We start from the raw sequence: 23,503 nt of genomic DNA, 5'->3' as shown, positions 1-23,503 counted from the left end.
TTGCGAGAGCACCACGCATTCCACCTCGTGTCCATCATGATATCCCATGGCTCCGTTCCCTTCGCCAAGCAGAGAGCCGAGGAGCCCGTCGTGCCCGTCTGGGACTCTGCTGTGCCTCTCTAACCTTCTCGGGGCTGGCGCGACCAGACTATCAACCCCAAATCCTCGTAAAAAGAGCAGCCCTCAAGGTGGCGCCACAAGAAATCCGAACGGAACATGCAGTCTAGCTCCAACGGCCCAGATAGCCCTGCTGGGCGTGTTTCCAAGCAGCTTTCCCCATTTTTGCGGCTGTACTAAAGGAGCTCCCGCTGCTGCCAGTGACAGAAAAGGGAGTGCGATCCCGTCGCCGTTGCCGTTTGACAGGCCGGCGGAGATTCTCTGCTTTCTTCTTTCTTGTTCAGTTTTGAAGGTCCTCTCTTGCTAACCGGTTCATGTCCCCGGGTTCTCAAATGCCTATTCCGACGTCTCCCAGGGTAAGCTTCTCCGCATAGGAAGCATTTTGTGGGGGACTGGCAGACCCGGCATCCAACAGCAGGCGACGATAGTTTCCGTCTCTCGAGGAAGTGAAGCTCCCCCCCTTTTCCGTTCCCACCACAGGGATGAAGCTGTCCACGACGTTTGCCCTCGCGGCCCTGGCGTCGGAAGCCGTCTCACAAAAGGTGGTCTCGGCCAGCTTTCACAAAATCCAGCTACCCTTGGACCTGGTCCAAATCACCCGCCGCGACAACACTCTCACCCTTGCAGCGCTCAACAACATCACCGGCGGCGGGTACTACTCGGAAGTGGAAATCGGCACGCCAGGACAGAAGGCACTGCTGCACGTTGACACAGGCAGCAGCGACACGTGGATCGTCGACAAGCAGGCCGATCTCTGCACGAGCCCGAAGCTGCAGCGCCTGTACGAGACGGGTTGCACCGAGACCTTCAACTCGACCGCCAGCTCGACCTACAAGGTCGTCGGCCGCAACAGCTTCGACATTACGTACCTTGACGGCAAGAACATCCGGGGAGACTATATCCAGGATGCCGTGAGCATTCATGGGAAGACCGTCACTGATCAGCAGCTTGGCTTGGCGTTTCAGACGGTCAAGGGCACCGGGCTAATCGGGCTGGGCTTCTCGCAGACCGTGGCGGCTAAACGCAAGTATCCTACCATTCTCGACAACATGGTTACGCAAGGTGTCATAGGCCGGAAAGCTTTCAGTATCTGGCTGGTAAGGGAGGGGCCTGCAACTTTTATCTTCACGGCACGTCCGCTAATCGTGACAAACACAGAATGATCTCTCATCATCTGAAGGGACCTTGCTTTTCGGTGGCATTGACACGGAGAAGTACATAGGGTCGCTCACCACGCTCCCGCTCGTCAATGACTATCACTCTGGTAACATGACAAGCTACAGTGTAGCTCTGACCGGGGTTGACATTGAAACACCAGACGGCAAGACGGTCGAGATGGCCGAGGACAATTTCAACGCATCGACCGTCCTCGATTCCGGATCTACGGTATGTCTCCTACCAGAGCAAATGGCCAAGTCAATCTGGGTAAAGTACGACGTCGTCGACGCGGGGTACGGCTTCATCGACTGCAAGTGGGGGGGCGCCGAAGGCCAAGGCCACTTTTTCGATTTTCAATTCGCCGGCGTCAAGATTCGCGTCCCGATGGAGGAGATGGTTCTGGACAACCTGGGCCCCATCATGGACCAGCTCAAGGGCCTGACCCCGTTTGAGAAGCCCTGCATGTTCGGCATCCAAAACAGCGCCACCTTTGACGTCAACAGCACAGAGTTTGCGCTGCTAGGCGACACGTTCCTGCGGAGCGCGTACGTGGTCTACGACGAGGCCAACCGCCAGGTCGGCATCGCGCAGTCGAACCTAAACGCGAGCCGGTCAAATGTCGTTGAGCTCCGGGTGGGCGAGACCGCCTTACCGACGGCTACGGGCGTGGCTAGCCAGGCTAGTACGCCAGCACCGACGCCGACGCCGACGAGGGCGGGTACGGGTACGGGTACAGGAACGGGAACGGAGACGGGGACGGCGGCTGCCGGGAAAGCTACGTCGATTGTGTCGGCAGGCCTTGCGACGCCATCTTCGAGCGAATCCCCGAATGCCGCATCACATCCCGGGGCGGTGGCTTCGGAAACGGATGGGTTTTTCGTGATGACACTAATGTCTGTCTTTGCCGTCGTGGGCGCGGCTCTGATGGCAGGTTAATTCTCATTACACATAGATAATTATAAATAATAATGTAATTGACGCTGAGATGCTGGTTTCGTAGCAAGCATTCCCTCTGTAAGGCGTTCGGGCAGAGTATTTAATGAACAGCTCCTAATTGGAACAAAAAAGCACCAGCTACCAGAACCAGATTCAATGTCCTGTCGCCAGATGTTACTGATAGAGTGAGGTACCTTACCTTAGAGTTCGAGCCATTGATGGGTGAACGAGTGGAGCGGGTGCACCCGAAGGGGAAATTTTTTCTCAGGCCGCTTTTCGTCGCTCGTGCCGACGGACGGTGCGCCGCGACTTTTCACTTTGATGATCCCATTTTATCCCGAACTCGGCTTCGACCCTGACTCATCCTCGTCTTCCATTCACCAAGGTGCACCAGGCTATACTGTTTACAAGGCGAAAACCTCACGCCGTCCTCGTCTTCAGACCTGTGCCTCTTTCCCTCGTTGAGCGAGAACAGCTTACGCTCGGCTTGACACTGCTGCCCCTCCATCAAAGAACCCCTCCAAAGCCGACAATTTCAACCCCTCCACCCCACACTACCTAACCTTACCACTCACTCATACACGGCTTCACAATGGCGACCGCCAGCGTCACTTCCGTCGACCTCACCGGCCTCAAGAAGATCGGCCAGGGCAAAGTCCGCGATGTCTTCGAGGTCGACGATAAAACGCTCCTCTTCGTCGCCTCCGACCGCGTCTCGGCTTTTGATGTCGTCATGAAGAACGGCATCCCCGACAAGGGCGCCATTCTCACCCACGCCTCTGTAAGGCTCTCTCTCACTCACTCATTCACACACACTCTCTCTCTCTCTCTCACACACATCACTCTCCTCACCCCCTCTCTTCATCCCCTCGGAATCCAAATCATGTGAGAAGTCATTTTTGCTCATACGACCGCCCATCGGCACATAGGCCCACTGGTTCAAGGTCCTCACCGATCGAGTCCCCGGCCTGAAGACCCACTTCATCACCCTTGACCCCCCGGCTGGTCTGCCCGCCGCCGACGCCGCCCTCATCAAGAACCGCGCCATGCAGGTCCGCCGCCTCAAGGTCATCCCCCTGGAGGCCATTGGTATGTCCTACCTTCATCCCCCAGTCGCAGAGTTCCCTTTCTCTCTGATATTGACCGTACCCTACCCCCCGCAGTCCGCGGCTACCTGACCGGCTCCGCCTGGAACGAGTACAAGTCAAAGGGCACCGTCCACGGCATCCCCGTGCCCGCAGGCATGCAACAGTCCCAAGCCTTCGCCACGCCCCTTTACACGCCCTCCACAAAGGCAGAACAGGGCGAGCACGACGAAAACATCCACCCCGACGACGCCGTCAAGCTCGTCGGCGAAAAGTACGCCAAGCGCGTCGAGCAGCTATCTCTCCAGCTCTACGCCACGGCGCGCGACTACGCCGCCGAGCGGGGCATCATCCTCGCCGACACAAAGTTTGAGTTCGGCGTCGACCCGGACACGGACGAGGTCGTGCTCGTGGACGAGGTTCTCACCCCCGACAGCAGCCGGTACTGGCCCGCGCAGGGGTACGCCGTCGGCCGCGACCAGGAGAGCTTTGATAAGCAGTTTATTCGCAACTGGTTGATTGAGCAGGGGCTCAAGGGAAAGGAGGGCGTTGCGCTACCCGAGGATGTTTGCAGGGCTACGGCGGAGAAGTATAAGGATGTGTTTGTCAAGTTGGTGGGCAAGAGCTTTGATGAGGTTGTTGCGTGAGGGTTATGAATGTCATTTGTGTTTACTACTTAGTTGCTTGCTATACAAAAGTCTTTAGATACACCGTTCCGTCTTACAGGCTTGGGGACGGAACAAGAAATGGACAGAGGGTTTTGATGAGGTGTGGTTAGAGGAAAGTTACGTCCACTCGTTTTTCAATGAAACGTACGGTATAAAGACATTGTGAATTTTCCGAGTAGTTTAAATTCAGGTATGTTGAAGATGAAGCCGTTGAAGCGGCTGCCAATACTCAAATGGCAATCTCATCTTCCTGTTGTTTCTTCCAGGCTCTTTTCAAGATCGTGCACTGGGCAGGAAGTATGGACGGGACTTGACGCATTACTAGAAATGTCCAAAATCTCCTTGGCGTCCTCAAAAACCAGAAGATCAGAGGAGCTATCCTCTTCCGACTCGATTCCGTATTCCAAGGAATTCAAGAGACCAGACTCCATGAGCTCATCAATACTTCTGTGGCTTGTGGTATGCGTCTTAAGAACTGACAGCAGTTCTTCGAAGGCTGTGCTGAGTTCATCTGATGAATCAATCCGCCCGTCGAGAACTTCCTTGTAGTGATCCAATATGTATGTCCTGTCAGGATAGCTTCGAAGATGCTCGGCTGCCGTTAAAAGAAGTATGGTTTCGACGTCGGCGTATCGAGCGACTGTCTCCAGCAGATTAGGCCCCTTCAGTCTCGGGCACTCGTTGTAGTCGAACCACCTCTCGAGAAGAAGCTTCAGAACGCTGTGGTTGTTGTATTGAATGGCTGCCGTCAGGGGCGTTTGGCCGGCTTTGGAAGTTGCGTTAATGTCTGCGCCATACTCCAGGAGAAGCATCGCATGAGCGGCGCTATTTCCCCTGGCAACATGCAAGAGTGGAGTGACGCCATCAACGCCGCTCGCTTCAATTTTTGCGTTGAAATCCAGCAAAGTCTTCATTAGGACCGGATCTGGCGCGTTACGGGCGGCGCAGTTGAGTGGTGTCCCGAATTTGACCGCCGGTGGCAGTTCAGGATCCGTTAGTGCCCCGGCTTCTAAGAGAAGCCGAACACAAACTGACTGGTTCTGATTAGCAGCCAGAGTCAAAGGTGTATTGAGCTTTTTGTCCATGTTGTTGGGATCAGCACCCCAGCTGAGGAGTGTAAGCACAGCTCGTTCGTCGCCTCTTGCTGCTGCCCACTGAAGTGCTGTCCGTCCCGTGCCGTCTGGGGAATCCAGTGAATTTGGGTCATGCCGTATTTCATCTTCTAAATCACCAATGCAAAGGCCTAGGACTATCTTGTGGATACGAGCAAAATTTTGGCGTTCGTTGAAATCACTACCCTCTGCAACGAGTCGAAGGATTTCAATAACTTCGTGCGAGAGATGGCCTCGGAGGATTACATCCCCAGCTTTGTCGCTTGGACTATCATCACTTGGTGCAATTGGCCTGCAATTTCACAGTATTAGTGTGATCCTCATAATGCTGCAATGACTCGTCAAGTTGATGATGTACTTATAGGAGGGATCTGCCCCTGCAGACATCAGGAACTTGCATGTCTCGTACTGCTGCCCATATAGCGCCCACTAGATGATGCTTTTAGCAGAAGGCCAGGAGTTGATAAAGAGTGAATTGCACTGACTCGGAGAAGCGAGTATCCTCGCGTTGAGCTAACATCACGAGGTGATGCTAACCCCTGACTAAACAGATTCTTCAGGCCCTCGATGTTCCCATCAAGCGCATAGCTCACACACTGCGAGGAGTCTGGTACGCGTCGCAAGGTGCTCAGCTGGAGGGAAGGTCCAACATTCGCTTCGTAAGAAAGATGGAGACGAATGATTTGAGACCAGCATACCCCCAGTGGAAACCAGTACTCAACGTTCACTGCTGGCGTCTGTCCTTTAATACACGCTGCCGAGTCGCATTTGGTGCTCAGCAGAGGCAGCCCGCTGTAACCTAGCATGAGCTGGCCAACCATACGGTCCATGAATGACGGTGACTTTCTGAGTTTTGAGGAATGACAGGAGCAAAGACAAGTTGACTGACAGGTTGTTCGAGCCTGGCGTAAACGAACCCCGACAGACGCAGACTTTTCTTGGATCCGCGCAGCCGAAGCTGGGCTGACGGCTCGGACAACACGTCTCCTCGCAGGCGGTGTCGACGCATTGTAGAGCCGACCCACCTGAGCGATTTGCGAAGTATGTATGTCTGTTGCCTGGTTTCGCAGAAGTGCCTCAAGCTTGTTCAAGCGTTCATCGACTTGGGAATATGACCTGTTTAACGACTCTGCCATCGTCCCATGATGCTCATTAAGAAGAGCCTGGATAAAATCGTCTTGTGCATCCTTGTTGGGGTAGACCGACTCCTTCGGATGCGATATCTTCAAGCTGAGCTCTTCTAGACAGAGACGAACATGCATCATATCTTGCCTGGGGGGTATCAGTCACATAAATCCTCGGACTTACTTCCGAAAGGTGTCGAGGACTGACTTACGAGTTTGATGCCCCCAGAAGGACGTTGAGACTTGATTTCACTTGCTTGATCTGCTCCTGTAGCGAGGACATAGTGCCCTGCTCTCTCCTCCACATCAAGACACGTGAAATGGCCTCCTTTTTCTTCGTTCCCGTCGCTAGAAGACGCTCAAGGATAGCTTTGAGGTCCATCAAAACATGGTTCCCTCTTGTTAGTAGAGGAAGCAACGTCAATTCGCCATAGGCATCCAGCCCGGAGACTCTCCTATCCTTGACAGCGATGGCAACTTGCTGCAAAACGACGTTGAAGTCCTGAATTTCATTGCTCAGCGCATGCATGCGGCCGGGTAAGGAATCCCACTCTTCCCGAATACCAACAAGGAGGTTGGCAACTTGTGCAGCAACGGTCGTTATCGCAATGATGCCTGCTGATATCGACAAAGGATCCATGGTCGAAGATTCGCGTTGCGCAGACCCTGTCTCACAGAAGCGGGGAAGTTTGTCAGAGCGAAGATTGCCTTGTTCGATCCAACGGGTGGCAAGACGACAACGAGCCGCGAGGCTGCAGGCTCCACGGGAACCAACGGAGAATAGCTATTGACTGCTTTCAGCTACAATGTGCAGATAAACACGTGATACTTGCAAGGGTCCTTTTAACGAGACGCATCTTTACCCCGCGCTTAGCCATGCTCATTTCCCAACCCAACACGAACGAGGACGTGGTGTTTTAACTGTCCCAATTGAACACAGCAAGAGTCAGTGACTAGAGAGAGCAGCCATCCAAATTTGAGAGGTCGACAAGATGGTGTCTCTTGAAGGCCAAAAGTCATCGGCATCAGCAAAAGCCTTTGGAACCCAGATGCGAGAGGAATGCTTCTCTTTTTCTGAGGGTTATCGGCCTCTTAATCATGGTTCATTTGGAACTTTTCCAAGGGAGGTCCGGGATTACCAAAGGCAATTACAAGATGAGAGCGAAGCAAGACCAGACACGTTCATACGATATACCTACCTCAAGCTTCTCGGTGAAAGTAGAGCAGCCATTGCATCGCTCTTAGGGGCTGAAGCCGGCGAAGTTGTTCTTATTCAGAACGCCACCACGGGAGTCAACACTGTGCTTCGCAACTTGGATTTTCAGCACGGCGATACAATCCTTCACTTCGGCACCATCTACGGTGCCTGCTCGAAGACTATTCAGTCACTGTCAGAGGATCGTCCGCTCTCGTCACACGCAATTGAAATCACTTATCCAATCAATGATGATGAAATCCTCCACCGATTTCGGTGCGCGGTTGATGAAGTCAAAAGCCAGGGAAAGACGCCAAGACTCGCCATGTTCGACACAGTCCTGACATTTCCTGGAGCCCGTTTCCCCTTCGAGAGACTAGTGGCGACCTGCAGAGAGCTTGGAATTTTGAGCTTTATCGACGGGGCTCATGGTGTCGGCCACATCGATCTGACTCACCTTGGTGATGTCGGACCCGACTTCTTTATCAGTAACTGCTACAAGTTGAGTCAATCCCTGAAAGTCAATCAAAAGACCTATAACATTAATCTCCGAGTCAAGATGGTTGATGGTGCCAAGGGGATGCGCCGTCCTATATGTACCATTCCGGAACCAACGCAAGATCTCTTCGACGGTGCCCACATCATGGGGTTACGAGGTCAAGGAGGAGCGAGACAAGATGGAACCGCGAGACTACTTCTCTCGGTTGTTCAACAAGATCTCTACGACAGACAACACGCCGTACTGCTGTATACCAGTGGCGCTCGAATTCCGTTCCAAAGTCTGCGGCGGAGAGACAAAGCTCCGCGAATACTGCGAAGACATTGCGCGCCAAGGTGGCGATCAGATGGCAGAGATGCTCGGCACAGAAGTCCTTGGCACCTCATCGGCTCTGTTTCGGCGCTGCTGCTTCGTCAACGTCCGCCTCCCCTTAACCCTGGCGGAGCTCAACGTCAACGCACCAGAGGGTCCGGGAATAGCAAAATGGATGCAAGAACTAACGCCAGCTGAGTACGAGACGTACATTCCCATCAAGTTCTACGCAGGCAACTTCTGGTGCAGGATCAGCGGTCAGGTTTATTTGACATTGAAGGATTTTGAGTGGGCGGCAGAGACTTTGCTCCTAATCTGTAGACGTGCGAAGGCTGGGGAATGGAAATGAAGACTTTGTGCAAACCATTCATGCATGACCTTGTGATGACCTTGCCATAGAGGCTTCGACGGGGTCCGTACAAGGTTTGTCTGTCCCCAGGTGAACCAGGACTTTATTCTCCACACATTCAAAGGTCCGGTCGGGTTTCTGGAGCTGCGTGGATTATAATAGAATACGACAATTATTATCGAGTGCGTGTAATCAGATTGGTCGAACTGTGCAGATCAGCAGTCGAGCAGCATTTTTGCATCTTTCGCGGTGTAGTTGAACTAGACAGAAGCCGGCTCCAACTTGGTCCCTAACGTTGCCTGAGTTTTGAAGCATCTCGTTCTAATCCACATCAAAAGAAAGAGATCTTGGCACATACTCTCAAGATATGTCTGCTGCACACATGCATCGAAGGAGGCCGGGTGACCATAATGCTTTTCCAATCGTTCCTCCAAGTCAGACCGGCAGTGCTAGGCAACATTCTCCACTGCCTTGACGGATATACATGACGTTTCCACCGCACTTTCAACACTCATCACAGATCCCAGAACCTGCAACAAGAAGGTCCACGTATATAGCGGCCAGAACCGTTCACGACACCGTGGAAGAGGGTAGTGGGGCAGAAGCTGGCGCGATAATGCTTTTTAGTGCTGACCTACAGCATAACCTCGCCGATGAATTCCTATCGCTTGGCCGAGTCGAGCTTTGGAAATGTTATTTCGGGGACGAGGTATCTGAAGTGGCACTCCTGTCAAGTATCGAGCACACCCGGTTGACTTTGGTGATCAAGCCATCAAAGCTGGACTTCAACACCAGGTTTGTTAAGGGCCAGTTTCTTTACTCGATTACTACTCGCGGTGACAAGACCCAAGACACAGGGGATACAGCCTGCTTCGTGGACTCGTTTCAAGATACTTTGTCCACCGAGGAATTGTTTGGGGTGGGGCTACCGGCGTATGGCAAAAACCGGGAGAGATTGAGCAGCGCTTTATCATTAGAACCAGAACATCCATTCCAAGTACCTCATTCGAGAAAACTTCAACCAGTGTAAGGAGGAACAGTGAGAATTCATGCAACAGCCAAACATCCTAAGACTTTTCTGTGGTATACTTCATCGTGGACTAGCGGTAGGCCTTCTCCACCAAAACCACCCTCAAAGTGGACCACGATAGCTTCACAAAAGGTCAAAAACATACAACACCAGGTATTCGCTGGTCGTCACCGACCCAACTACTAATCCGGCCCTTATTAGTTTATCTATGGGAGAGCGGACGGGATCCCGAGTTTTCTAATAGGTATGGTCGTATATGGAAGACTTGGTAGATTTTGAGAACTTAACTTCTACAACGAGCCGATTTGATTAGATTAGATTAAGATCTTTTTTTAAAGCAGCCGAAAAAGGTTCTATAAATACATGTTAAGGGGGTTTTACTTTGGCCTGCAACCGCAGTAAATACCTAGGCATCGTGGTTTGTACCTCAGGTAAGTGTGCCGATTTTTTTAGTCGCTTGACAACTCAATCGAATAGAGCAAGCATGGCCAGGTGTTATTAATGCCGCAATGGCATAAGTATCGGCATTACCGAAGACGTTTTTTCTTTTCCGCGGATCAATGGTCCGCGGATCAAAGGCAAAAGAAAGCTGGGCGTCTAGACATGGATATAGGTTGAATCCATATACAGGAGGAAATGCTAAACTAATTAAAAAATTCCTTCTAGGGTTTCGGCAAGACCTCTTTCGGTTACTATAGTAAGCCAACGGAAGTTTATTCAACACCGTCATGCATTTCTGATAGATGCTGCGGCCGGTGGGTCCTTGGATTTGAAACTCTGAATTGTGGGAGCAGTTAGTTTATAGTTGCGAAGGGGTCCGAATAGTCCGAATCCGGACATATACGAAGATGAATTGTGGGAGCAGTTAGTTCATGGTTGCGAACGGGTCCGAATAGTCCGAATCCGGGCATATACGCAGATGTCTTATTATAAGTAGCGGATTGGGAGCCCGTTTCTTCAAGAATCTCTATACCATTTGACCACGCCAGTTAGTCTCTTTCACTTCAGCAACATCTAGACCACCGCCGGACCCCCAAGCCTAGCCTAGCCCTTCGACTATCAACAATATGCAGCTCAAGCTTCTTCTCATTACTCTCTTTGCCTCCATGGCCCTGGCCAGCTCACCGCCGAAGAAGGAACTTCCAGATCCTGGCCACCCCTGCGTATGTCACTCTTGGCTATTTGGTTGAATCCGTTGAACTAATAAATTGTGACAGACATCTGATGGCATTTGCGAGTAGCTTCCTCCGGGAAGGACCGGTTAATCGTGGTCGTGTCCGCTCACGATTCTCAAGTTCGGATGTATTGGATGCAAATGCGCAATAAGAGGGTTGTGAACCGTGTATTTTGTAGAAGTCTTTGCAACTATTAGACTCTCAAAATGGATAAATTCCGTCACAACTGAAATATCAAGAGCACTATTCGTATCTTCAGTTCTGGTTTCCAAGAACCCAAAATCTGAAGGCATTACATATTTGGGCCCAGCATCAAATGCTCATCACGTCTTACATTACATCGTTCGCTGCAATAAGTGCCCAATTCTGTAGAAGCCCGGATAGGGGCTCTTAAACCTCACGGCCTTAAAGGTCTACCTAGGCTGCCATATAGTCATTGTTGTCCTCACTCCAACTAGCCCGGCTGTGATGCCTACACAGAAGCCGGAACTTAAAAGGCGCAGCTGCAATGTCCCTCACACTCCTTAGAGAGCCTAACAGATAAATATACAGGTTATTGATTGGTAATTCATCAGCTACAGCTGCGTGCCGCATATCGAATACTTCCATGGAAAAGCCCAGACAGTTGGACACTCGATTGGGAATTGATCAGAGAGTAAGTCGGACTCTCGCCCTTGTTATCATAGCCACCCCCAGTCTGAGCCTCGGAGGGAGGTTCACATTCTCTACAGTTTGCTGGCTTTGAACGGCTTCCCACCTTTGCTTCATCTTCTACTTTCCTGCCGCTAGATGGGGGACTAGTGGTTCGAGTGTCTTGGTTCATAGATTGTGTGGATATCACCTCCTTCTAGAATGGGTATGGTAGGCAGGGTCGTGAAGGTAGATGGGAAGGAAGGTGAGAAGGAATAGATGGGTACGGAGAGAGGGGGGGTTGTGCACGATTAGGAGGACGGGCGGGGAGAGGGCGTGGTTTAGGTGCTAGGGGCTTATAAAACATCACAGTCTCCATGTTAACGAAACTTCAATGAGCTGCGAGGATGATGAATTACGGCTGATAAAAATGATTGCGTCGGAGAGGCAATCCCTATGGATTGAAACTTTTATGTTCAAAAGCTTGGTCGCTACTATCTAGGCCTCCCATCCTTAGTAACCTCAAACGGATCGCGTAGACACCCCAAGGCTCCGTTCCATCCGGTGACTTTCCCAGCCTTCAGCCTTCACCGCCAGCTCACTCAAGACTTTATCCCACGTCTATCTCTGCTGTCGAAATTTGTACGATGATCTGTTCTCCTTTCGATTTACGTTTGGTCAATAGCGGCGGACCTTCTCTCCCGCTCCCTCTATAATATTACGAAATCTTGCACCGAGAAAAGACACATCCTTCTCTCAGTCACAGCCAGAACCCAGATCAGTATTTAATCTATTCGAAGGGTCTAAGCCTTATCAAAATCACTGACCTTTGAAGATGTCGCAGTACGTTTACCCGTCTGGGTACTTTTTACTTATTACTAAGTAGTTAGCATATTCAGATCCTCTTCGGTACACGATAATACGGACGCACCTCCATGTAATAAGAGGCGGCGATTGAACACGGCCCCGTCCAATTCCATTCCATATATTCTACAGCGGCTAGAAGAAGATTTTACAGCAAAAGTGGCGTTGTCTGAGAATGCCGCGTGAGCGAGACCGCTTTCTCTTGAAACTGAGGTCGATGCCGTGCAGTTATTTTCCAAGGCTTTTACTGATTCCTCGACCCTGCCCCTCGAGACTTGTAGACTATGCTATCGCAAATTTAGCAATACAGACCTTGTCCAGATACCACAAGTCTTGGCAGAACGGTCCTTGGATGCGGTCCTGTACGAGGTTTTTTCCAAGTGGACGAGAGATTGATGCCTGTACGGACTGCGCAAGGTCGCTTCGCAGGGTTATTATTTTTACGGCTGCCCAGCTTCACGATCATCTGGGGTGTGAAAATATTTTAATTCCCGAGCTCGCAGACTTAACAGTGGTCGAGGAAAACCTGCTTGCCTTAAACAGCAGTTACGGATTCATCACCCGGTTCAACCTCCCCGGGGGTGTCAATTATGTTCGATGTGTCCGTGGTCCAATCACTTTTTTCTCCCTCATAACGTGGCCGATTTGGTTGCGAAAGTGTTTCCTCACCACCTTGTTAAGGTGTTGGATGAGATTCACGTATCGTGGCAAGGTCCAGAAAAGTCGTTGCTGAAGGATGTATCGAAGGTAGCGTCTGTTCGCCGTCATGCTGTCGACAAGGCATTGGGTTGGCTTAAACAGAGCAACCTTTTTACGCCGACATTGAGATTGATTACTCGGAAATGGCCACCCGGGAGGATTCCGAAGCCAGTGTGCCGAAGGAGGTCCGTGGGAAAAAGTCTTTACCGCCTCAATAGTGCCAGCCGAAGCACGCGGTTTAGAGTCAGAAGGCCCTGTTGCCATCGCCGACCTTCTCGCCTCACTTTGAGAAGACGACGAACGGGACATTATTCCTCATTCAGGAGTGGTGGTAGATGTCGACGACTTTGAAGACGAAGTTGAATGTGTGTGGGAAATTTTGGCCACTGGTACGCTTCATATCGACGATTGACTACGATTAGAAGAAGAAGACGGAATACAATACCTGTCCAACGTCGTACGTAAGATGGACGGATCTTATAATAGAGACGAAGGTTTTTCGGCAAGTGGAGATATGGATATGCTGGGCGGCAATATAAACAACAACTCTAACTCCGAACCAGTTGTTTGAGTGACACGAGGCGACACTTTTACCTGATTCGTTTGATCTAGCAATTTTCCCGACGACTATTCCGACTTTGTTCCCTGTACTGTTATCTGTAAAGAATCCTGAACCTGATGGTGGTGGTGGAGGACCTCGTCTGGCTGAAGAGAATCTGAAGAGCAGCGACCCCGCTGGGCAGAATGAAGTAGCAAGACACTTGGTGTCGTCCAGAAATCTCGAGATAGAGCCTTGGGCGCGGTTTCTCCTTCAGCGGCACGGCGGCCGATTCTCAGCCAACCCAGTATTTTCTCTCCTTGTCTTCAATATGGGTGTCTGTTCTAGGAGCAATCGGACTAGAATAATCAGGCTCTAACAACCGGAGTCCGTCCAGAGTCAGCATCTGCTATTTGCGCTGGAGCCAGCCAGGCTCGAAGCGGCAGTGAAGGAGCTATAAGAGACCAGAAGAACGACAGACGACGCAGTCAATAAACTTCTTCGGCAATTCTCCCATTTCGGACACCGGCAGCCCTTCTAGGAGGACAACCGGTTTGCTATGCGGCGAGATATAAAAGGCTTACTACCAAAGCATGGACTTCCTGGTATTCGGTTTACGATAAATCCGGGTGATATCATTAACCTTGTGAAGCTGAAGTTGGCGGCTTTTAAAAAACGCGAACGCTACACAGCAGAGGCTTTCCTTGCTGATCTAAACTGCGCCTACAAAAAGCTGGCCTCAGCTATCGCGGGTCCTGTCAGCGTGGCGATATTCTCCCACCGCGAGGTGTCTATATTCTTTAAACACTACGTCCGTATACCTATGCGGAAGGAGGGGGGCGGGTTCAAACATCGGCCGAACGCAATAATCACACTTATTACAATTAACCTGTCCCACACTATAGTAGCAATAATAAACAGGCCGTAATGTAACTAAAATATTAATTATTATTCAAATTTCAAGAGGTTATTTAGATATCTAGCCTAATTTTTAGATGCTGGCCTTGTTATAGTGTTCAAGTATGTTTATTATAGGTTGAGAAAAAAAGAAAAAACCAATGAAGACGGAAGAAGGAAGAAAAATGCAGCGCTCGAATTGAACACAAATACTATAAAGTAGCATGCCGAGTACTGCGGCCACTAATATCTCACTATGAGGGCCGCTGTTTTAACCCACTCCTCTTCCGCCTAGGTGAGTAGGCAAGGAATCGGTTTTAAGGCGAATCAGTGAATACTTCAGGGCGGTGGAGACAAACGAGCGAGGCGCCCTCTATCTATATGGACTACTTTAGTTAGAAAGTGACGTCTCTATGCCGTCTTTTTTAGAAGATGCGAAGGCAGAAGATGCGGCGTCTTGGCGAAGCCGTGTAGTTAAGTACAGAATCAAAATCAGGATCATAAGTTATGAACGAAATAATAGATTTAGGGAATTGATAAGAATTTCAAAATCAGGTTTTAAAAAAACTCGACTTTATTTAATCGTATGTAAATAATACGTTGATAAATTACAAATTAAAAGACTGTTTCCTCCATGTGTGTTGAAGCATACTAGTACAGGCTCGAACGATTTAGAAAGTTAATCTGGTGCATCCCGCATGTTCTGTGGATGAATAACGCCTCGGGGGATCGATCCTCTGGTGGAGATTCATTAGAAAAGCTTTTTCATAAAACTTCTCTGGCTCTGTTCTAGTCCCCTGCTACGAGACAGCCTAACCCTTTTTTCTGGAAAGTCACGTCCCTCGCCGATCATGCGCTGGGCGTGTCTTGGAATAGTACCAGATCCCCGTCAATACTCAAAGGCGCAACTCCCAACGCCTTGTCTAGTTCCTCGACGACAGGTCCTTGTAAAGGAGTGCCGTTACCCAACACGTGTTCCAACCAGCTATCCCCGCTACCATTGGCAAAAGCCGCATCCCACGCCGGCCAACAAGCGATATCCGAGTCGTTGCCGATATCGAAACTTTGCAAGTCGAAATGGACGGCGCGCTGCTCGGCTGCTTCCGCCGGCGGGGAACTCAAAGACGTGACCGGCGCTACGAACGGCTCAATGGTCTGCGTTGCTTCGGGCATCACGTTGGCTCCGTCCAGCTTCTCGATTGGCTTCTCGTTTGGCTTCTCGTCCGCCTTCTCCAGCTGTCGCTTCTCGCTCAGAGCCGCGGCTGCATGCACCGTCTCAGCAGCCTTTTCAGCCTCACTAGGGTTCGAGGCAAGTTTGATTCCTCTTTTCGTAACGTCCCCCTCCGCGGACTGGCGGAGCATCTTGACAGCGAACCCCTTGAACACGTTCATAAGCTTCCTCCGCTTCTTCTTGCTCAAGCGTCCCCCCACAGCTTCCTCCATCTCTGAAAAGGTCTCGTCTTCCACCGGTGATGGAATATCCCCGGTGAAGATGCTCTCGACATCGTCTTGCTCATTTTTTGACGGCTGGGCCGTCGCATGCTGGTCATCGACAGACGTCTTGAAGACTTTTGGTCAATGTCAGCGGGAGCTCTCCTCTTTTCCACAATCGCGCTCAACGTCCAACCAAGGGCCATTTCAGAGTACTCACATGGATCCGGCATATATTTATGATCGGGGAAAAGGATCCTGAAGATCTCCCTCCACTTGTCCTCTTCCGTCTCGACTCCCTTTCTGCGCTTCTTGCTCTTGAGCAGCTTCTCTTGGACGGCATCGAACCCCTCGACAAGACCTTCGCCTTGGACGACTTTGCACAGAGTCTGCCCTTTGAGATGTTGTCCAACCTCGGTCTCTGTTTCGAAGATGCTACGGCAACGCGGACAATTGGGCTTCTGTCTGTGAGTCCTGTGCAGATGCTCCCTGCGTGTAAGTTCGTGTTAGTTAAAGGTATTATTCTCGGCCAAGCTAGTCTATAGGGGTGTTAAGCAGACGACGGGAAGGACCTTGACTCACTTCAACCGGTGCGTGGTACCAAACGCCGCCCCTCGACACCCCCTTCTCTGGCTATACCTCGATGAATCGTATTTGAGATAAGGGCAAGCCAGCAATAGGGGTTTAGCTGGGCCAGCAAAGGAGCCGCCCGCCCCCATGGTAGCCCCATGGTCTTCGCAGTCGTGTTGCGGGATCCAAGTGCCGGGAGTATAGGGGCTATTGGACCCAAGGACATCAATTGGTCCGCGGCTCGTGTGACCAGAACCGCTTTGGCCAAGCTGGAGACTCGTCAACCTCGCCTCGGTTCTTGGCTCAGCCGTGAAGAGTTCTAGTTTAGGCACTGGCAAAAATCTGTGTGGGGAAACAGCAACTCTGTAGTCTTGACATGGCGACGAGGTCGGAGGTTGCTGCATATAGGACGCCGACGACGCTTGGAATTTAGTCCCTTGACTGTTGGAACTCCAGCCCCAAGCCGTATAATACGGTAAAGAAAACGAGGTGGACACATAACTACTAGACCCATGGTTGTTCGAATTCCAAGTCGAAGCCGAATGGCACTGGGGGGAATACGCCGTGGATCTCTGACGGTACGATTCATAGATTGAATTATGAGCTGGAGATGGAGCTGTGTACGCGGCTTGCTGGCGAGCAAAACCTTCCGCTGCCGTTGCCGGCGGCAGCGGCTGTTCATAAATGGCCAGGTCCGAGAGCTGTTGCGCCAAAGCCGCCGTGGGGTCGAAGCCCGTCCTGGTGGCAGCATCCCACATTGCAGCGTCTATGCCAATTGGCAACGATGTCGGATTATGGAATTTGATACGGTAATGTGTCGGAACCGTGAACCTTGGACGTGTCGACTTGAGCTCAAAGGCGCGGGAAGAATGGTTACCTGGTATATAAACGTGCAAAGGATATCGCAACTTCGCAATTCCTACTCGACGCATGAGACAGAATGAGACTAAACCCCTCTGAGATTGTGGTAGGCTGAATGACGTAGTTTCCGCCCACGCCGATAGGCGAACCACGAGGCAACCTGTCTAGCTCAGCTCAGCTGAACAGTGGCAATAGCGACAGCGGTAGCAGGTTCGGCGCCAGGTTGGAGCTTTCTTTTTGATTGGCAACCTGAACATCCACAAACCGGTGTAATTGGCACCCAGCTTTCCCCCTTCTCTAGGTAGGCCCGCGACGAGTAGTTACCTAAGACCATCCTTCGCTAAGTCATGCCCCCCCCTACTCCCAATCGCAGCTATTCACCGTCCACGTAGTGGTAATGAAAGATATTGAGAAATTGGCGAGATATATCAGTCGAGACAGAGGTGCGGAAAAGGTGGAAACGAAGAGGAATTCTCAAAAGAAATAGAAAAGTAAGGGTACGAAGAAGTGCTTATCCGTAACATCCTCTCACCTCCCGCCTTTTTCCGGGTACCTTCCAATTAAGGCAAATCGACCCCGGCACCATCCATGAACACGACTCTCAACGGATAAAACCATCTGAGCCTGTTGCCAACTCCTCGCCCCAACCAGAACGTCCATCCATCCTATCCAGCTGAGCAGAGTACTAGTAGGTTGGTCACATCGGCGTGACAAGCCACAAAGCAACAGAACAGACAACTCAACTCAGTAGAACCAGGCCAACAAGTCAACGGCGAAAGCATTCTCTCCCCCTCGGCCACCTCTAACCTATCAGGAGTGAATGAAGTAGAAGTTTCTTAAAAAAAAAAAAACCACGATGCAGATGAAGCACGGCTAGATGTTGCTGGCGTAGGAAGGCACTGGTACCCACCACCTACACTCTCTTGTGGTCAAGGGGTGTCGGAGTTTGGGCGCCTTCTAAAATGAGTTGTCTCACTAGCCAACCTACAGCCTGATCTCAGGAATGCGTCTTGTCCCAAGGCAGGCCACACTGAATTGGCTGGTTGCCGTGGTTGGGAGGCCCGCCACCGCTCAACACGCATCCAAAGTTGCACTCATCTACATGTCAGCCGGCCATAGAGCTCCAGCCACGTACATCACGATGCTTGCATTCCAGAAGATGATACTAGTTATGCGTACGTTCCACACGTACTTCATGTAATGAACTATCTCCTACAAGCCTTTCAGAGTCTTTTCTACAAATACAGGGCTCCTCCTCCCCGCCCCTCGTCCAACTCTGAAAGCCCACTGTCCTCGCCCAAGCCTCCTTCTCGCGCATATCACCTTTTCTCCCTTCAAGTCTGAAGCCCTCGTGAGGATTTTGCCGCCGATTTGGCTGAATGCGAGTCTTCTGGTCTAAGGAAAAGTCTATCAAGTGTCGGCGACTCAGGAATGACGGAGACAAGGACGATTCGTTCACTCGTGGAGTCTTGGGTTGAAGTCGGAAGAAATTCATGATTGATTGCCGCCAAAACGAAGAAAAAGTATGCCATGCCATGCCATGCTGACCCTTCATGCCCGACCGTTCATCGCCGTGCCAAATCATCTTCCAGAATCGTTTCTTTTTTATCGCAAAGGTCGCCAAGGGCGTGATGCCAAACAGAAAAATTAGTCGTCAAGTCGCGCTTGAGAAACTCCAACAATGTCTAGACGGACAGTCCGTATCTGCCACAGGTGCAGTCTAATCCCATGCCAACGATGAAAGACGAGTCAGACTGCGATGAAACGTCTGCGGAGTGTGGCTAGTCGATGGCGCTCCCACGACGCGTGGATCGTCGAAGCCGTTGTGATTGTATGTTCGTGCAGAGAAATTTATTATACTCGTCCAGTGCCATTTCCTTTGGCATGAATGTAATGTGCGCTCGCGAGAGGCGATATTCTTGCAAGCGAGTAGCCGTCCCCGCGGAGATGCGCCAGGGAACGTGGTGATACCATGTCAGCGAGTAGAGCGCGTGTTCCAGAACGAGCTCTGGCACCCTTATTTTCTTCAGGGGCAATACGAGTCGTGTAAACACTGCGAGGACCCATGATCCGGCAACTCAGTGCTGTCGAGCCGGGGAGCACTAGTGTCGGCCAACTTGACTGTTGCTGGCGCGGCTGCGCTCATCCTCTTCCATGACATCACTCAAGCGAGTCGGGTGATGGTGTCTAGGGACGGTTTCCCAGCCCGGAGCAGCATAGCCCGAGCCAGAGTAGTCTTGAGTGGCTGCCTGCTGCTGTTGATCTCCGGCGGACGTGGTAGGGGTCTGCAAGTAGCCGGCACTAGGAGGGTTTGTCGCCGGGGTTTCATACTCTTCTATACCTTCGTCAGAAACTGGGGAAGGTGGAGCAATGAAGGGAACTTTGTTTCCCTGAGAATCGCGAATGAAGTGGCCTTGCGCGTCGATAGCGTACTCACCTTCAGAGTATCCACCTTCGGAACCAGCACCTGTGTAAGTGACGCCCTCCTGACCAGCGTCCCCGGATGGGTAGAAGTTGGCGGAACTGGCGGGGATGGGTTGACCGCTAGGGGCTTGAGAATAATCGCCAGCGTACCCGGTCTGCTGGCCGCTGTACTGCTCACGAGAGCTGCCGTGGCGACTGGGGACACCCTGAGTCATTGGGACGACCTGTACACCACCGAGAATGGTAGGCTGACCGCTCTGCAGAGATTGAGTTCGCTCGCGCTCCTCATGCTCGCGGCGACCGAGCTCCTCCCAGGCACGGCGAGCCTCCTCCTTGGAGATTTGAAGTTCCTTCTTCATCTCTCTGACACGTTCGTCGTTGGCTGAGTGCTGGCGCTCCTTCTGGATGGCGGCCTGGACAGCGTTTTCTCTAGCACGTCTCTCCTCTTCAAGGGCCGCCTCCAACATGGCGTTGACCTCCTGAGCGCGCTCCAGCTCAGCTCGGGTCTCGAAGAACCATCGCTGGAACTTGCGCTCTGAACTAGCACGGAGGCGCTGAAGCTCGACTACTGCGTGGAAAAGGTTGGCACCGGCCGCAGTAAGGTCAGTCACCTGACGAGAGAGCGCCTGGTTGACAGGATCACGCTCGATATCCTGGTTGTTCTGCTCAAGTCGCCTGATCCAGAAGCTAGTGAGGCCCTCCCAGTGAGCCGACAAGGTTTCCCAACGCTCAAACGCGTGGGGAAAGGAATTTCTAGGTCTCGATCCCGAAGCGCCAGACTCCTGAACTCCCTGGGCGGAAGGATTGGCAGGCTGCTGAGTGGTGCTGGCCTGCGGGGCTGTGCTGTATGGTTGCTGACCAGGCTGAGAGGTCGACGCCGTCCGTCCGTGTCGAGTCTGCGGCTGAGATATCGTAGGCTGGCGGGAACTTCCTCCCGGGTTGGTCCGGGTCTGTGTGGTTTCGGTTGCTACGGGTCGCCGGTGAGAGGTGGGGTCCTGCTGGGGCACATTAGCAGCGCCACCAGCTGTTCCCCCTCCGGCAGCGCCAGTAGCGGCGGTGGCAGCTCGGCGCTCCGCATTCCGTTTCTGCGTCTCCTCCAATAGGCGAGCTTCCTGCTCGGCTCGCTGTCTCTCCAACTGCAACTGTTCCTGCTCGGCTCTCTGACGGGCTGCCTCTCTAGCAGCGCGCTCCTGCATGATCATTCTAGGACCACGAATTCCAGAAGGCGAACTGGTAGGGTTGGGGGCACCAGTAGTGCGCTGTCGGGAGGAAGCTGAGGCATTACCGTTGGAAGCGGCAGTGCCGCCTCCGATTAGGTCAGCCATGGATGCGCCTTCTTCGATTTCGTCAGGCGTGAACAAAGTGGGTTGCCGAAGAGCTTCCTCAAGAGCAAAGAGGATGGCACTGCGAGTATTTCTGGAAACACGATGAGGTCGGTGAGACTCTCGTCGGGTGTGAGAAGACGATAATGTCGGGTCTCGGAATAGCAGAGCTTCGTCGGAGGACTCTTCGTCAAAGTCCTCGCTCAGATCCTGTGAGAGAACTCTTCGCGCACGTGAATTTCGTCGGTCGTGGGGAGCGACGGTTTGTGGGTAGTCGTAATTGAATGTCGGCGCAGGTGCAAGTGCTGGCGTGGGCGCAGGCGCGGTCGCAATCTGTGGTTTGGGACTGAAACCTACTGAGGCGGCTTCGATGTGGACCTGGCGCGCTGACTGAGGCGTAGGACTTGGAGTTGCAACGGATCGCGACGTACGACGAAGAGTGCGGTGGGAGAGTTGGGACGAAGCTGGAGTGGCCGGTCTCTCAGCTGGATCTGGGGTAGTGTTTCGCGCTTGCCTCCGCTGCTGCTGGCGCTGCGCAGAAGGGGTCGTGAATTCGTGAATTTCGTGACGGTCGTTAGAAGGCGTAGGGGGAGTTTGGTCTGTCAACTTGACGATGTTGCCCAGGTCACTGATCTGACCTGCTGGAGTAGACAAGTTGGAAAAATCACCACCTTGGTGGTGATTCGGGATTGGGGTATGAGGTAGCGTGGGTTTCGTCGAGGAAGATCTGGGGGAATGCTGATCCAGCGAAAGTCAGCAAGTACCGGAAGGTAGGTACACGGAGGTGGTGTGGATTGTGCGAAAGTCGGGTTACATGGAAACCAGGGGGGGAAGTGGGTGAGGTCCGAGGGAACAGGGTACGACTTACTAGGTAGGGTGGTATCTTGATGATGGCGTTCTGATACCACACCCAAATTATTGTCAAAGGCGGTCTGTACGAGCAAGATGCTGCTGCTCAGCAGAGACGAATTGAAGGCAGAAATCTGAGGGTCCAAAGGAATGGAGTCAGGAAAGGAGCGAAAGGTGCTAGCCCGAGGTTTGAGGTGAAGAAATTCGAGAGGTTGGAGTGTGGTTCGAAAAAGAGGGTGGCTAGGCGACGATGCGCTTTGGCAGTGTGGGCGGAATCAAACGGAAAGATTGGAAGAAGCGCAATTTGAACGGATAAGAGTGAGATTGGAGCCACTTTCCCTGCTGCCGGTGGTTGATATGAGCTGAGCGGTGTTTTGGAACTGAATTGGTTGGAACTACTGCTGCGTGCAGTGACGGGAGCTTTTGAAAAATGGCAAAGATGGCGGCCGCTGTCGATAATGAGGATGTGAGATTTCTGGTGGTTGGAGTGAGAGGGAGAAAGGCAGCAATAGGTTGGAGTAAGGATAAATGTGAGTGTGAGAAGATTATGCCAGTTGGAAGGCCTGCTGACGATGAGTGGGGGAAAAAGAAAGACGACGAGAAAAAAGGTCAGGTCGTGTGAAGTTGGATTCTTTTTTCTTGTGCAGGCTGTTTTTGTTTTGATGGTGAGGCGTGAGGCGTGAGAAAATCAATCTCAAGTGAAGGAAGGAGCGGCCAATTGGGCAGTGACCGGTGATGGTTGTGCCTTTTTGCCCAGTTGCACCTTCCTTTGGATTTCAGTCTCAACTCCAAGGCGAGTTGAGCGTGGAGCATCCCATGGGACACTTCAAAGGAAGGTACAAATCTGGAAGTGAGAAGGGCAGGAGAGGACCAGGAGCTGAAGTACCTTACCTCACTCCCATTTGCTCTCTCCCTCTCTCGTCTTCCTCTCTGTGGTGAGGTGGTCGTTGATCCAATCCGATTGGATGCGACTGCTGGAGGCTAGAGGCTGGAAGGCTGGAGGCTGACCAGGTTGGGTTGCGACGGCCAGGCCAGGTAGACACGTCCACCAGCCAAACAAGCCCAGAAATCAACCAGACAGCAAGCCTGGAAGACGCGCTCCCAATCCCAATCTCTCGGTCTCGGGCCGTCCAGATTTTTTTTGATAGCAACGCCAATTGTCTCGGGTTGCCCTGGCAGTGCTCGTCCAATTCACCGCATCCAGCTCAGCTCAGTCAATGTCAGTGCTGCGCGTACTTGACTGGGCTGACGGAAGTGAGTGTTGTTTGGTGGCTGCTGCTGCTGTTGCTACCTCGGGCCAACACGGACCTATGGCAGCTCACCAAGCAGCACCTCCTCCATCCAACCTCTGTCAGGATGTGGGTGTCGAGGTCATTGACGGCTGGATGGGTGGGTGAATGAGTCGTTGTTGCGTCTATCGAATGGTCGAGGTCGAATGCGCGATCAGGTTTGAGGGCAGGATGACTATGATGCAAGTCGCGCAAGAGCAGGGCAGAAGCAGAACGGAGGCGTGGGACACAAAACGGGATGGGACAGGTGACGGGTTTTAATTGTTTCGGCAAGGCACCGGCATCGTACCCAACCCATCATCGCGTCAAATTACGAACCATGGCGGAGCTTCGCTTCTCATCCGGCGGGCAAGGCAGGGTTCGAACCAT

At 52.1% G+C, this 23,503-nt stretch overlaps 6 protein-coding genes across 6 annotated transcripts; 3 read left to right on the top strand and 3 right to left on the bottom strand.

The window, feature by feature from the left end:
• Positions 1-599: 599 nt before the first annotated feature.
• On the top strand, positions 600-2,211 carry CORC01_13519 (eukaryotic aspartyl protease; the record flags this gene model as incomplete). Its single annotated transcript, XM_022625136.1, has 2 exons — positions 600-1,214; positions 1,276-2,211. 2 exons carry the CDS (start codon positions 600-602, stop codon positions 2,209-2,211), a joined length of 1,551 nt encoding a protein of 516 aa, XP_022468350.1.
• A 592-nt stretch (positions 2,212-2,803) lies between these two features.
• CORC01_13518 (phosphoribosylaminoimidazole-succinocarboxamide synthase) lies at positions 2,804-3,943 on the top strand (the record flags this gene model as incomplete). Its single annotated transcript, XM_022625135.1, has 3 exons — positions 2,804-2,992; positions 3,141-3,300; positions 3,375-3,943. The coding sequence occupies 3 exons, from the start codon at positions 2,804-2,806 to the stop codon at positions 3,941-3,943; spliced, it is 918 nt and encodes a 305-aa protein (XP_022468349.1).
• A 263-nt stretch (positions 3,944-4,206) lies between these two features.
• Positions 4,207-6,840, bottom strand: CORC01_13517 (B-cell lymphoma 3-encoded protein; the record flags this gene model as incomplete). Its single annotated transcript, XM_022625134.1, has 5 exons — positions 4,207-5,368; positions 5,435-5,505; positions 5,775-5,922; positions 6,004-6,348; positions 6,413-6,840. The coding sequence occupies 5 exons, from the start codon at positions 6,838-6,840 to the stop codon at positions 4,207-4,209; spliced, it is 2,154 nt and encodes a 717-aa protein (XP_022468348.1).
• A 352-nt stretch (positions 6,841-7,192) lies between these two features.
• On the top strand, positions 7,193-8,555 carry CORC01_13516 (uncharacterized protein; the record flags this gene model as incomplete). The annotated part of the gene is made up of 2 exons (XM_022625133.1): positions 7,193-7,896; positions 7,955-8,555. 2 exons carry the CDS (start codon positions 7,193-7,195, stop codon positions 8,553-8,555), a joined length of 1,305 nt encoding a protein of 434 aa, XP_022468347.1.
• Positions 8,556-15,237: 6,682 nt separating this feature from the next.
• Positions 15,238-17,147, bottom strand: CORC01_13515 (uncharacterized protein; the record flags this gene model as incomplete). Its single annotated transcript, XM_022625132.1, has 4 exons — positions 15,238-15,956; positions 16,040-16,308; positions 16,459-16,720; positions 17,036-17,147. 4 exons carry the CDS (start codon positions 17,145-17,147, stop codon positions 15,238-15,240), a joined length of 1,362 nt encoding a protein of 453 aa, XP_022468346.1.
• Positions 17,148-19,352: 2,205 nt separating this feature from the next.
• On the bottom strand, positions 19,353-23,503 carry CORC01_13514 (uncharacterized protein; the record flags this gene model as incomplete). The annotated part of the gene is made up of 2 exons (XM_022625131.1): positions 19,353-21,734; positions 23,453-23,503. The coding sequence occupies 2 exons, from the start codon at positions 23,501-23,503 to the stop codon at positions 19,353-19,355; spliced, it is 2,433 nt and encodes an 810-aa protein (XP_022468345.1).

This window comes from Colletotrichum orchidophilum (genome assembly GCF_001831195.1).
Source record: "Colletotrichum orchidophilum strain IMI 309357 chromosome Unknown Scaffold_197.1, whole genome shotgun sequence".
NCBI classification, from domain to species: domain Eukaryota; kingdom Fungi; phylum Ascomycota; class Sordariomycetes; order Glomerellales; family Glomerellaceae; genus Colletotrichum; species Colletotrichum orchidophilum.
Note: the sequence above shows the minus strand (reverse complement) of the source record. Positions and strands in the feature narration are given on the sequence as shown.